The sequence below is a fragment of the Pinus tabuliformis genome, chromosome 3_2, assembly GCF_031772625.1.
Source record: "Pinus tabuliformis cultivar Carrire ecotype Pingquan chromosome 3_2, CPIR1, whole genome shotgun sequence".
Taxonomy (NCBI): Eukaryota; Viridiplantae; Streptophyta; class Pinopsida; order Pinales; family Pinaceae; genus Pinus; species Pinus tabuliformis.
In genome coordinates, this window is record NC_142302.1 from 336,354,186 (window position 1) to 336,368,154 (window position 13,969).

Here is a 13,969-nt window from a genome sequence, read left to right on the forward strand (position 1 = left end):
GAGATTGCCAAGCCTACCCTTGCATCTCTGGAATCTCTCCTCGCTAAAAGCCATCGGAAATGCAATTGGGAAATTTTACTGCAGGTGCCCAGAAACAGAGGAATATGCCAGAACCACCTATGCACGCATCTGTGTGGAAATGGATTTCAGCGCCGGATTCCCAGCTGAAATAAACCTAACAAGTAAAGACTATGTGTGGAACCAGAAGCTTGATTATGAAAGTGTCCTCTTCAGATGTCGATCGTGCTTTGAGACGGGGCATCTAGCCAAAAATTGCCCAAAAGCCTCTGAGAATAATTTTGCTAGAAAAAACCACCACAGATCTACATGGTGGGAAGGAGCACAAAAAGAACACTACACTGTCATCAAAGAAGAATATTCTAGAGAAAACTCTGAGTCACAAGAAATCAAGGAAGAAGGAAACAACTCTCAAAGCAAGCAAGGAGAAAGCCCGCCCCAACAAATCAACAGTTATGAGGATTTGAATACCGCAGAAAATAAATCTTCATTTACAAGCAAAGCAGATCTCCTAAACCAAACTTCTCCGACTATAAATCGCGAAGCTAAGACACCAATGTCCCAAGGACCAGAAGAGATGAAGGAGATGCAAGACAAAGGAAGTTGGAAGACCGTAGAGAAAAGAAAGAAAGCTACAACACCAATCTCGCCAAGAAAGACGAGGAGCCAGACAAGTAAAAATTAAGAAAATTGTAGGTCCGATAGACCAATTTGGTCTCAGTGGACGTTAACCATCATCATCATCATCATCATCATCTTTTTTTAAAATATTACTATAAACACTTACATCCCGTATTCTTAAAATATTAAAATTTGAAATTGAAGCAAGATATATAAACACTTACCTCACGTATTCTTCAAATATTAAACTTGAAATTGAAGCAACATGTACATTTATGATCCATTTTTTAATTTCATTTAAAGCAAAATATCATGATAACGCTCGCCTCACATCCACGCTAGCAGCAAAAGCTATATAGGTACATAAAGTAGTTTCTTATAACTCACTGACGTTTGAAAGTCATAATCGATTAACTGAAAGAAAAAAAAATACTGCAAGGATGATATTAACTGCAACAGTCAACCTGAACAACAGCAGATTAGGGTTACTGAGAATCTATTAATAAGCCGGTCAAGTCTAATGAAAGTTAAATTGAGAATCTATTAATAAGCCGGTCAAGTCTAATGAAAGTTAAATTGAATCTAGTTTAGTAATACACCGGTCAAGTCTAATGAAAGTTAAATTGAATCTAGTTTAGTAAATAAGCAAATTAAAATTGCGTTTTCCCGCGTTTTCAAGCAGATCCCAACTCCGAAACACGCCTCTCATTTCTCCCTTGCGTTTTCCCGCGTTTTCAAGCAGATCCCAACTCCGAGACACGCCTCTCATTTCTCCCTTGGCCGTTGGCGCTCTGCAACCTCGCTCTTCTGGTGCTTGAGGTGAAACCTACACTAGCACACCACAGGTATCCTTTTCCTCCTCGGACTTAGAAGCCGTTGCAAACCCTCCATCAGTGTTACAAATCCTCTCTCTGATGTTTTCACCAGGAATTTTGTTTATCTGTCTTGGATAAATCAGTGATCGCTTTCAGTTTTATTTTGGCATCACAATGGAAGGATTTGGTGGAGTTCCAGTCGACCAGAAGGCGCAATGGGCCGAAAATCTCTTTTTAGAATTTCTGAATACGTAACTCCTCCCTCTCTGCGCTAACTTCTGTTCAATGTGGCCTCTGATTGTTGGTTTCGTGTTTTCTGAAATGTTTGTTTTTGGTATCAGGTTTACGGTGGACATGGGGGCTTCTGCTGTAAGTGGAGAAGCGTCTGGAAGGCAGAAGATGTACGAGGCAAAGTTGGAGTCGATGAAAAATAGGGAGTCCACCACTTTATATGTCGATTTCAGTCATGTCATGCAGTTTGACGATACGCTGCAGCAGGCCATATCGGACGAGTATTTAAGGTCTGTAAAAGAGGGAAAATGTTATTTTTCTCATTTTTCGCTTATTTTAGCTTTTCTTTCACCAGGGTTTTGCCTTTGAATTTGCATTTGTGTTATCTAGTTGTGGGTATACCTAGCTTCTTTCATTTCATTGCAGTGGATCTGATTTTTTTTTCGTTTTCGTTTTCGTTCGGTTGGGTATCTAGGCTTTTGTTCCCTTATCTTTATTGTTTTGGACATTTTGTTATTTAGAGCATTGTTACAGTTACAGATCTGAGCACATCGTTTAGGCGTTTATTTATTTATTTTAATATTTCTCCTTTAAATTTCTGTAATTATATTTTATATAAATAATCTTATGTACTTCTGTTGTGTGAGAGTATCATGTTACTTCTCCCCAATCTGGTTGTTTTGGTTCCTTACACTATGGCATCTGTTATATTTTTTATTTTCAATTATTCATAATTTTTTACCATTTTTATATTCGGGTCTAAATGTTTGTTGGTTTTTTACTCGTGCAACGTGTTGCAGGTTTGAGCCATACCTAAAAAATGCATGCAAGAGGTTCGTGATGCAACACAGGCCTACATATATAGCAGATGATGATCCCAACAAGGATGTCAATATTGCATTCTACAATATTCCTACTTTGAGAAGGTAGATAAAACTCACTGCCGTTTTCCCATTGTGAATGCTATTATGTACTGGGTTCTTGTCAAAATACAGAGCATCTTGCCTTAAAAAGAAGCTGCTGAGTCACATTTCCCCCAAATTTTATGTACTGTGTTCTTCTTAAAATACAAAATATCTTGTCTGGAAAGAAGTTTGCTTTAATATTTACCCCAACCTGACACTCATGTTACTAAAAAGGATGCAGTTGCTATCCCTTCATAGACTACACGCTAAGCTTGGAGCCATTTTCACATCAAAATAGCATTCTCCCTACCTATCCATGCAAGTAGAGCATATGCATGAGATCTTGATTTTCACAGTCTCTTCTCAAAGCAAATAGACGAGCCAAAGATTGGGTAGCTATACTTCCGAAATCAACAATCAATTAGTTCCAGTAGCCCTTTCTCTGGGTAAATCCTCCAAAGTTCTGGCACATCTTTGTGACCTTGGGAAGTGTAGAATGGCCATCCCAATTACCCGTCAACCGCTCCAGACAGAGTTGTGGCAGCATCAAGTACCCCAATGACAGCTTACTGGTAAATTTATGACGTGATCATATTTGTAAAAAGATCTATCCAATACCAGACCTCCTTAGCAAACAGGCAACTCTACAAGTGGCCAAAATCTTTTGGGTTTCTGCAATATCCGCAATTTGTGGCAACTTTACGACAATCTTTCTGTTTAGAAAAGTTATCCTGTTATCTCGATGAAACTGTTGGTTTAGACTTGAGACTACTAGCATTTCAGCACTTTTAATGCTTTTGAATCCCATGGTCACTCCATTTGTGCGTGTAGAATAGATCTAAACAAAAGGCGGCATGCTTTTTTCATCATTTAGTGAAACAGGAGATTATTTGGATTCTTACAATGGGGGTTTTGCATGTTCACAGGCTAAGAGATTTAACCACTGCTGAAATTGGGAAATTGGTATCTGTAAGTGGGGTTGTGACTCGAACTAGTGAGGTTCGTCCAGAGCTTTTACAGGGAACTTTCAAGTGCTTGGATTGTGGAGGAGTGATAAAAAATGTGGAGCAGCAATTTAAATACACACAGGTAGTGCAATTCTTTTGTATTTATCTTCGTCGCTATGAATTTCTGTTATTTAAATCTAGTTGTCAAATAAGACAGTGAGGACCATAGAGGGGAACTTCAAATGGTTTGGAGTCTGCTCCCGAGTCCCAATGCCTGGTTGATAACGTGATAATCGATGCTTATTTAATCCTGATATCTGGCACCTGTTTATTTATTCCAATAAATCTACTGGTAATTTGCATTTGCATATCAGTTGTTGAAATGTGTATCTGTTCATTATGTCACAGTCCGTACATATCTCACTGAAGGTCTTCAGAAAGCAAAGACTTCATATGAAAATAATTCACATTTCTTTGAATTGCTTATGGAACATTCCGAAAATTTGCCCAGATTTAAATTCTGCAGATATTGTATCTGTTTGCAATTTCTAACCATGATCTCGCTTTTCAGCCCATTATTTGTGTGAATGCTACTTGTTCAAATCGAGATAGATGGGCGCTTCTTCGTCAAGAGAGTAAGTTTGCAGATTGGCAGAGAGTTCGAATGCAAGAGACATCCAAAGAGATACCTGCTGGTTCTCTTCCACGGTCTTTAGATGTCATTCTCCGACATGAGATTGTTGAGCAGGCAAGGGCTGGTGACAAGTAAGCTTTCTCATCCAGTGAGCTTTTAGCATAAGGTTTTAAATGCTTTATTAAGTTCAGTCATGGTTTCTAATTATTTTTCCTTTCACCACGTCCAAGTGTAAACTGCAATCTATTTTATCTGGTGCTTCGGGCAAATTGGGTTCTACATTCTCCTGGGCAGGTGGCAACTGTCATTCAATGCCCTTGCATTTTGCATGATCGAATCTTTATCTTTTAAATCTACAACAAGGGTTCATCGGGCACTTCTTCTTGTTATTATAATTATTGGTTTTATTTCATTTTTTTTTTGGGTGCAACGGGGGTGCTATACAATACCTTTCAACTTAATCAGCTGTTGGGTGGTCTCTACTTTCTGCAGCTATTGAGTTAATGGTGTTTTCTATTTCAGGGTGATATTCACAGGCACGGTTGTTGTCATACCAGACATATCAGCCTTATCCTCACCTGGTGATAGAGCAGAATCTCGCAGAGAAGGTCCTCAAAACCGAAGTGCATCCAGTGGTTATGAAGGAGTGCGTGGGCTTAAATCTCTTGGTGTACGAGATCTCTCGTATCGTCTGGCATTTATTGCCAATTCAGTGCAGGTATTATAGGCCTTGTTACAGTTTACCGTACTAGATCAGTGATTCTGCTTACAAATTGTAACTTGTTCCAGTGGTTTGTTCAAGGAATTAAGTAGCCTTTTATCATCATGTGCAGCTTCATGACAAGAAAAGAGGTATTGATTTTAGAGGAGTAAAGAAGGATGGAGAGGAAGATGATACACCCCATTTTACGGTAATATTCTCGCAATTTTCTAATCTGGTCTGTCAGAATGTGGTGGTGAACCTTCGGTGATTTAAATCATCTAGTTGTATACTTTTTTACCTGTCGTTTCTAAACCCGTCTTTAGCATGAAACATTTGTAATCCAATCCTCAGATCCTTGGGCCTTTATCGGCAACTTTGTTGTTTTTGTTGGATAGGAATTTTCAATAACACTGACAGCTCAATATTCTAGCTGGCTGCAAATGTAGGGCCTGTGGTAGTTTTAATTTTCCCATGTTTTATTGAATCTCTAGTGCTGCTCGTCATGATCGTTAGCGTTCCATGTATAGAACTTATTGCTCTTCTCAAAACATGCGGAGCTCCTATGCTCATTATGGATATCTATTGGCTATTGCCTTCACAATTTCCATGAACTGCTTGTGTACAATTCATTTTAGTTTTGGCCTAGTTTTCAGAGTTCTCTTTGATCTGTTTCTGTATTTCCCTTTATTTGGTCAGAGTAGTAGTACCATGAGTATGGTTCATGCTTGGATATTACAATGGTTGCACTACAACATTCTCTTTATGATGTGTGGGCATACCTTATTCTCTGACTGGACTCGGACTATCGTGTACGGCTTCCACTATTAATTCGAGTGACATTGCCTCGTTAATTTCTGAAGAAACAAAAATGATTTCTGGGTATGCTCTGTCTACACATTATATTCTTGTATGTTTCATGTGCGGTTTGCAATGTAAGTTTAGTTTCCTGAACACTGTGGAAATTCATCAACGAATTGTATTATGTACCCTGTGTTATTATGTTTGTCAGAAGCTACATATTATTTCTTGCTTTATTTTGTGGGCTCATTGAAAAATTTATAATAGTATTTATGGTCTTACCTGCTTCTCAGTTCTGTGGCTTTTATATCCTGTTCCATGTATCCATACAATGGCTTCTAGACACATTCACGAGGATGTGTTTGGATGTGAAAGCAATTATCATGCCAGTGTTCGTAGAAGGGTCCATATATTTTTTCCTATCTGTTATGGTCTTGTAATATTTTCTTTTCTATAAATTCTGTATTTCCATGAACATATTTTGAATATCAGCTAATGCAATATTGTAAGTCGAGGTTGAAGCTATATATCGTGTTAAGGTAGGTAATGTTGTCTTTATGTGGGCAGATGGAAGAAATAGATGAGATCCAAAGAATGAGAGGCACCATGGATTTCTTTAATAAATTGGTTGAGAGTATTGCACCAACTGTATTTGGTCATCAAGAGGTCAAGCGAGCAGTGTTGCTTATGCTTCTGGGTGGAGTTCATAAACAGACTCATGAGGGAATCAATTTAAGAGGGGACATTAATGTCTGCATCGTTGGAGATCCAAGTTGCGCCAAGTCACAATTCTTGAAGTACGTTTTCTAGCTCTTGATATATAAGAGATATTCTTGTGTTTCTAAACTGCTCAGTGATTGACGAGGGAAATTTGCTTTTGAGAATATCATAAATTTAAAAGTTCAACATAAAAAATACAGTTCTATTAATGGTATCATGCATGTCCGGGTCCGTGTCAACATCCTTGGTTACTGAAGAAAACATAAGTTCAATCAACTCCACTTAAGTATATATTATGTTATTTTTTTTAGCTATTGGGCCTACCTGTTACCATGTGAAGTTATCTCACAACCAGAAGACCTGTTTGTCCTCACATGCATTTATGTTATCCAAAGCACACCAGAATCCTTTTTGAAAATTACTAGTTTCTTTTGCTGGAGTTTAATGCACAGATGCATTAAATGCTTTAAGACACTGTAACTAATAAGCATCTTTCATAATATTAGAAGTACAGCACGTTAGGTTTCTTAAAGAGGGATATTTAATTGCAACTAAACATTCATCCTGGTTATGATGAGATATATATCCTTGACATCTGTTTTTGCAGGTATGCATCAAGCATTGTATCTAGGGCTGTCTATACCTCTGGAAAATCTTCTTCTGCTGCAGGCTTAACAGCAACTGTTGTAAAGGAGCCAGAGACTGGAGAATTCTGCATTGAGGTATTGGAATTTATTTTATTCAATTAATGTTTTAAGACCTTTTTGTGAATAATTCGAGTCAATGCAAATGTTGCTATCTATTTACTAGTTTATGGTCACCCTGCAGGCATAACATGTATGTTTGTTAGTAAAAGCTTTTTGTATTATCAGAAATTTAAAGAGCACATACATCCATGGTGCCCCAGTCAGCAAAATGGGGGCTTTCAAGTAGCAAAAATAGTAAGACTGAAGTACAAAAGTTAAAGCTGGTCAGTTTTCTACTGCTTGTACTAACTAGAAGTTTTGAGAAAGCTACTAAGGGAAAGAGGATGCACAAGTCCTTTCTCGGAGAACCTGTTGGAGAAGGTTTCCCACCACTTCATTATTTTATAGTTGCTAAGATTGGTGTCCTGTGGGATAGTCCGAGTGGTTGGGAAAATGGTTTGTTTTCCCCTCCACCCAGGATTGATTTCCATCTATCCATGGACGTCTTGGCTCTTGCTAAGTCATAAGTTATTATATCTTGTTTGGGGCTGCTGGATATGCACTTGGTGTTATAGTGGCAGCCAAGAAGATTTGATGCTGGGCCTCACCCAGATTAGTCCAATGTGTCACTGATTCACCATGGTTAAAAAAAGATTGATGCACTCCATTGACTTGGTCAGGGCCATGGGTTTTCCAATTGCAATTGCTTTATCAGAATTTTCTTTTGCCTTTTGATGCCAGCAAAATGCTGACAAGATTTTAATGATGTCAGTATTCAATTATTTCCTCAAACTCCAGATTTATAACTCAGAAAAATCTGGTTCCATCCAAAGAACAAATATGCCACACCCAAATATTTCACCTTCAGATTTTTCCGATCTGAAACTTATATGCTTAACATGCTCTGTCTCTGCAATTTCTCATCTTCAAACTGTAATGCTGCATACAATTTCTTTATGACATGATGCATGCCTTAAGGCATTGCCATTCAACTTCAAGGCTGGGGATATTAACAGATTCCCCATACATTTCATTTACCGCACGTTCATAGTTTCACAGAGTTGGCCGAATCATTATAGGTTGGGTACACTCCTATAGGCTAGGCACATTCACAATTGTGTTCCTTTTCCATTCGATCTTTCAACCACCATCTACAAGCTGGGCATATTCACTCCTACAATTTCTCATAACTTAACAATGCAGATTTGCACTCAACTAATTCTCTCCAAAAGCTTTTTTAATAATTTAAATAATTACAAAATTAGGGAACCCACTCCCTCGGTAAATGTAAAGCCCCTAGGTTTATCAACAAGTTGGAAGCTTGAGAACTATGCACCTGCATCACTTTTGCAGCAGCTCTCAGACATCCTTCCTCAAATCTCATGGAATCAGACTCGTCTATTGGCTGCTTGTTAAGCTTTCCATTCATTTCACTAGGCTTCTGCCCAATCTCACATTAATACTACATAAATCCTGAATTTGTGGGCTAGATGTGGGGTAAATCTTGGTGCAGAAATATAGAGTGCAGGAAACAGCTGATGGAATGTTGGTGCCATGTTTTCATTCTCCTATTATGCTTCAATTCCAAGTTGGTACAGTCAATAATACAGGTGGTCTAGTTAATGCTCCATATCCTCAGATTTGGGCCAAACCTTGTGCCACCTTAATGATTATTGCACTTGTTTCATTTGAAAGATGCCAAGATTATCCAAACTAGTCAACACAAGGGCGATTATTCCTCGTTTCCTTCTTATTTGATATGGGTTTTATCCTCATATGATTTGATTCAGATTCTCTCCTAAGATCTACAAAATTCCCTCCCAGCTTTGTTCTTTGTTCATCTCTGAATTTTAAATACTCTCAGATCTCTATCTTCTAGCTTGAGTGCCTGATTTGCCACCCAATCTGTTAACTCTTATGGTAGTGCCTCTAATCTGATCAAATTCAATATTTTGAATGACCGGCTAGCTCGTTTTAACCATTTTAGTTGTTTTAAAAGCTTCCAATTTTGGGGATAGCCTTGCCTTTCTGGTGTTTATGATTATCTTAGAGTCCCCTTCTACTCCAATATCTTGGAAACCAAGCTTTTGCAAACTCTTATCTCTACAATCAAGGAATTGACTTTGGCTTGCTTGTTTGTATAACCCCTAATCCTTTCATTGAGATTGTTTTGAGCTGACCCTCGTGATCCAGAAGGAAGTCTCTTCCACAGCATGCTTTCTGGGGTTCTCTTTTGTTATCCCATTCAAATTGATCTTTATCTGCCCCTCCCTTGGAGGTTTCCAAGACTCCTTGGGAGTAGGCAGCTCTCCTTCATCAAGAAGGTACAAGCATAACATACCTTTTTTGCAGTGTTCCACGGGGACGCGTCCCCCAGGGTTGGGTGCGCGCACCCCTCGCACCCCACGCACCCGGGACGGGGAGTCTCTTGGGGTGCGTTTCCCCACGCACCCTTTTGGGGAGTCTTGGGGAGACGCAAGGGGGTGCGTTTCCCCAGTGTGGGAGTCTAGACTCCCCACGACTCCCCAAAAAGGGTGCTTCTGGGCGTCCCCCTTTAGTGTGGGAGTCTAGACTCCCCAAAAAGGGTGCTTCTGGGCGTCCCCCTTCAGTGTGGGAGTCTAGACTCCCCAAAAAGGGTGCGCCTGGGCATCCCCCTTTAAATTTGTCTAATAAGACTTAAAATAAAAAAATTCAAAATAAAAAATTAAAAAATCAAAACCATTAATTTTTTTTAAACTAAAATTAAAACTAAATAACTAAAACTTAAAAGTCTAAAAAAAATTAAAATTAAAACTAAATAACTAAAACTTAAAAGCCTAAACCTAAAAGACATGAAAGGCAAAACTTAAAGTTAAAAGCTCACTTCATTTCAACCCAAAGTCATTTCCATTTCCACGCAATGCTGATTTGAATGAGTTATCGATCAATGTATTTGAATATTTTATTATTGATTTTTATTTTTGTTTTTCGAATCTCATGGTATGTATGAATAATAATTAATTCAATAATGAGACTTGTCACTTGAGTATGTCATATGAATGATATATGTATTAAAATGAATGATGAGGATGGATCAATGACTCAAATTTCAATTGTCTATTTAATATTTTTATGCTTTCATTATTGAACAATGAACAATGAATATCAACTTGAATTTTATATATATATATATATATATACCTCGACGACTCCCCGCACCCCCGAAATTTCCCTAAAATTTGAGGGTACTCCCACACGTCCCCCCTGTGCGTCTCCCCGCACCCGCGTCTCCCCGCACCGGAGTCTTGGTGGAACATTGCTTTTTTGGGCATCCAGGTTTGAACCATGTCATTGGCCAATGCGACTTGTATTTGTTAGTTAGACCACCCTTGGGAATAAATTATTGAACCTGTATAATTATTATCAGTAGCTCCTGCTGGCAAATGTTTGATCCTGTTAATTTTTTGCTAGAATCCATTATTCATGTCAATCAACTATTGTCTATTTGACTGCCTTTCTTACAAGACTTAGATTTATACAGGTCCTTGTGCTAATAAAGTTATAGACTTTCCTCAACAAGCAGTTCATTCCACTTGAATCAGATCCATGAAACAAAGATTTGAAAAACACTTCGGAATGCCTGTGAGTTAACAGCAGCTGACATGAATATTGGTTCCCTTAAATTGAATGACTGTTAGCATTATTATCTTTCTAAGCCTTTTAAATGTGATATTAAACTTCCTAAAACTTTAGAAAGTAAATCGGTATTAATCAGAAATCGTGATTTAACTCTTTGTCAATCCTGTATAGTCTAATTAGGGTAAGTGACATCCAGATTGTGGGTTTCAGTATGGGCTATGGGTCTTTGTTTTTCCTTCTCAGAGTTTGTAATCTTGATAGGCAGCATTGCTATTTACAACGTGAACCATTTGATATTAAAATATGGTGTGTGTGATGCTATCTAGGCTGGAGCTTTGATGCTGGCTGACAATGGAATATGCTGTATAGATGAATTCGATAAAATGGATGTAAAAGATCAGGTATATTCTAGTGCATGCGATACACTTTGTATTGCACTTGGCATTCTTAATACATTTTGATTTGTTTGGCATGCCATTGATCCACACCTCTAACGAGACCCAGAATTTTGCAATTTAAGGTTGCAATTCACGAGGCTATGGAGCAACAGACAATAAGCATTACAAAAGCTGGCATCCAAGCAACTCTAAATGCCCGTACCTCTATATTAGCAGCCGCAAATCCTACTGGTGGGCGTTATGATAAATCAAAGCCACTAAAGGTAATGTCTGCAGGTTGTTTTGAATTGAAAGCATCTTGATTCAGATTTGATTGAGATTTGTAGCATGTCGATTTGGTCCTCATCATGTTGTTTGGTTTTGCAGTACAATGTAGCACTTCCTCCTGCGATTCTTTCCAGGTTTTACCTGGTTTATGTCATGATAGATGAACCAGATGATCAGACGGATCACCATATTGCAGATCATATTGTTAGAGTTCACCAAAAGCATGAAGAGGCACTGTCTCCATCTTTTACTACTGCTCAAATTCAGCGATACATTGCTTATGCAAAGACCCTTAAGCCAAAGGTTGTCTCTCCGCACCATCCTGAACTGGTTTCAAGTTCCAAAAGAAATTTTAGCATTCTTGAACTCTTTGCAGAAGTCCTTGACGTTTCTTTTCACAATTGGTTGTTTAATGCCTTACTTGAGAATTATGATTGAATTGAGTGCAGCTAGGTACTGAAGCCAGAAAGGTCCTAGTTGATGCTTATGTATCCTTACGGCGAGGTGATGCTGCACCTGGTAGTCGAGTTGCATACAGAATTACAGTGAGGCAATTGGAAGCTTTGATAAGATTGTCTGAGGCCATTGCTCGAGTGCACTTGGATTCTGAGGTACATAGGACTACTACATTTCCTGACATTAGCAGATACTATAACATATCCTGTAATGATTTTCTGTGGTTCTTGGAATGTTACCAGGTGCGGCCAGCCCATGTTCATATGGCAGGGAGACTAATTAGCACATCCATTATCAGGTTGCCTTTCTGCAAACATTCTTTCTCCTACCTCTTGTTTCAGTTTGATGCAAACTTTTGTTGAGCTATGATCTCAACACTGTGTCTCTGCTATGCAGTGTTGACTCAAATGAGATTGATCTGGCTGATTTCGAAGATGCGGAGAATAACAATAATGATAGAGGTGTTGGGGACAATGAGAACCAACCAGCAGAAGCAGAAGGCCATCAACCTTCAGGTAAGTGCATGGAATACATGTTAAAACATGGTTTTCAGAATGTTACATGGGTTGCTGTAATGTTTTGCCCAAAGTTTTGAATTGATGATTTTATTATTTAGGCAATGGTACAACAGCAGCAGAAGGAAAAGCTGGTGATCAACCAAAGAAGAAAATGACAGTTACATATGAGCATTTCCAAAAAGTTACTCGTGCCCTTGTCATGCAGCTTAGACAACATGAAGAATCACTTAAAGATGGTATTGTGACAATTTACATGTTCTATCCGTCACTTTTTTCTGTTCGCAACTTGACATACTACCTGGATTTTTTTGAACTTTCAAAGTGATTTAATAAATTACTTTAGTAGTCTGCTAAAGATAGTCATGTTGAGAATCTCACAATAATGATAATTATAACAATAATATTTTAAGGTCATGTCTTAGAAAGACACCAAATTGATGCATGAGACCCCTTGTTTATGGGTCGAGGGACCTCCTTTGTTTGTGTAGCGATTTCACCTCTCAAGTCTACAGAGGTGTACATACTCTACCTCCTTTCGGATTTTAACCTATGACTCTTAAGCGAAAGCACACGCTCTTAGCCATTAAAGCCTGGTCAAGCTGTATCTTTTCATTGTCTTGATTGATTGGTCATTTGGTACTCGATGTTACAATGGATTCATTAATTTGTTATTTGGTTTGTGCAGAGGCTGGTTTAGCTGGTTTGAAACAGGCAGATTTAATCAAGTGGTACGTTGAAGATTTGAACTCCCAGCAGGTTTTTGATACAATGAGTGGATTACTGGAAGAAGTAAAAATTGTGAGGTCGATCATACGGAAATTTTGATATGAATTTTTTTCAAATTTCTCGAACATTGTATTTCTAGGCTCTATGCAGTATTAGTTAGGGTCCATTGTGTTGATCAAATTATATTGTGTTTTGCAGCATTTGATAGACAGGGAAGGTGTTCTTGTGGTTCTTGATGACAGCCCACAAGCACCAGCACCTGGGACAGAAGGATTAGCCCAGTCCACTAGGAATGATCAGAGGGTTTTAGCAGTTAATCCCAACTATGTCTTAGAGTAGGAACTTTATATCAAACATGGTAAAATTTCTATGGAATCAACCCATATTAAGCATAGGCCATTATGATCTAATGCAGTTTAATTATATTCTGCATTTCTGGTTGCCATTGAAAAGGAAGCAGTTGACATATGGAAACGAATCTGTATTTCTATATCAAACCCAGCTGATGATATTAAGTAGTTCAGATAAGTCTGTATTGCACAGGAGTTGCATGCTTATTAGAATCGATTTTTTTTTACCTCACTACCATTGCTTGTTATGTGAAGTCTCCTATCACTGCACTGGGTAGTTCAACATGTATTCAATTCTAAAAGAAGTTTCGTGGGTACTTTGAATTATTTTGTTTTATTTATTTTTCAGTGGTTTAATGATTTGAAGAAATGGATTTCCTTGACGATCCATCTGCATTGGAAGGGTATCCGAACCTGAAATCTAAGCTACAATTATAATATTTTGAATTGATTTACACAGATAAATATAAATTGTTAATTGCATATAGTTACCCGAAGAAATTTTTGGATGTATTGCCTTACCAACCGAAACAACTGTTTGTTTGATTTAAATTCTTT

At 38.2% G+C, this 13,969-nt stretch overlaps 1 protein-coding gene across 1 annotated transcript; it reads left to right on the plus strand.

Annotated features, from left to right (window-relative positions):
* Positions 1 to 1,287: 1,287 nt before the first annotated feature.
* On the plus strand, positions 1,288 to 13,638 carry LOC149180862 (DNA replication licensing factor MCM6-like). The gene is made up of 18 exons (XM_089416339.1): positions 1,288 to 1,705; positions 1,796 to 1,975; positions 2,486 to 2,611; positions 3,517 to 3,679; positions 4,109 to 4,302; positions 4,694 to 4,889; positions 5,005 to 5,082; positions 6,240 to 6,469; positions 7,000 to 7,114; positions 11,023 to 11,097; positions 11,217 to 11,357; positions 11,461 to 11,664; positions 11,811 to 11,972; positions 12,060 to 12,115; positions 12,214 to 12,332; positions 12,434 to 12,571; positions 13,021 to 13,148; positions 13,257 to 13,638. The coding sequence occupies exons 1-18, from the start codon at positions 1,629 to 1,631 to the stop codon at positions 13,398 to 13,400; spliced, it is 2,526 nt and encodes an 841-aa protein (XP_089272465.1). The 5' UTR covers positions 1,288 to 1,628; the 3' UTR covers positions 13,401 to 13,638.
* The last annotated feature ends 331 nt before the right edge of the window (positions 13,639 to 13,969 follow it).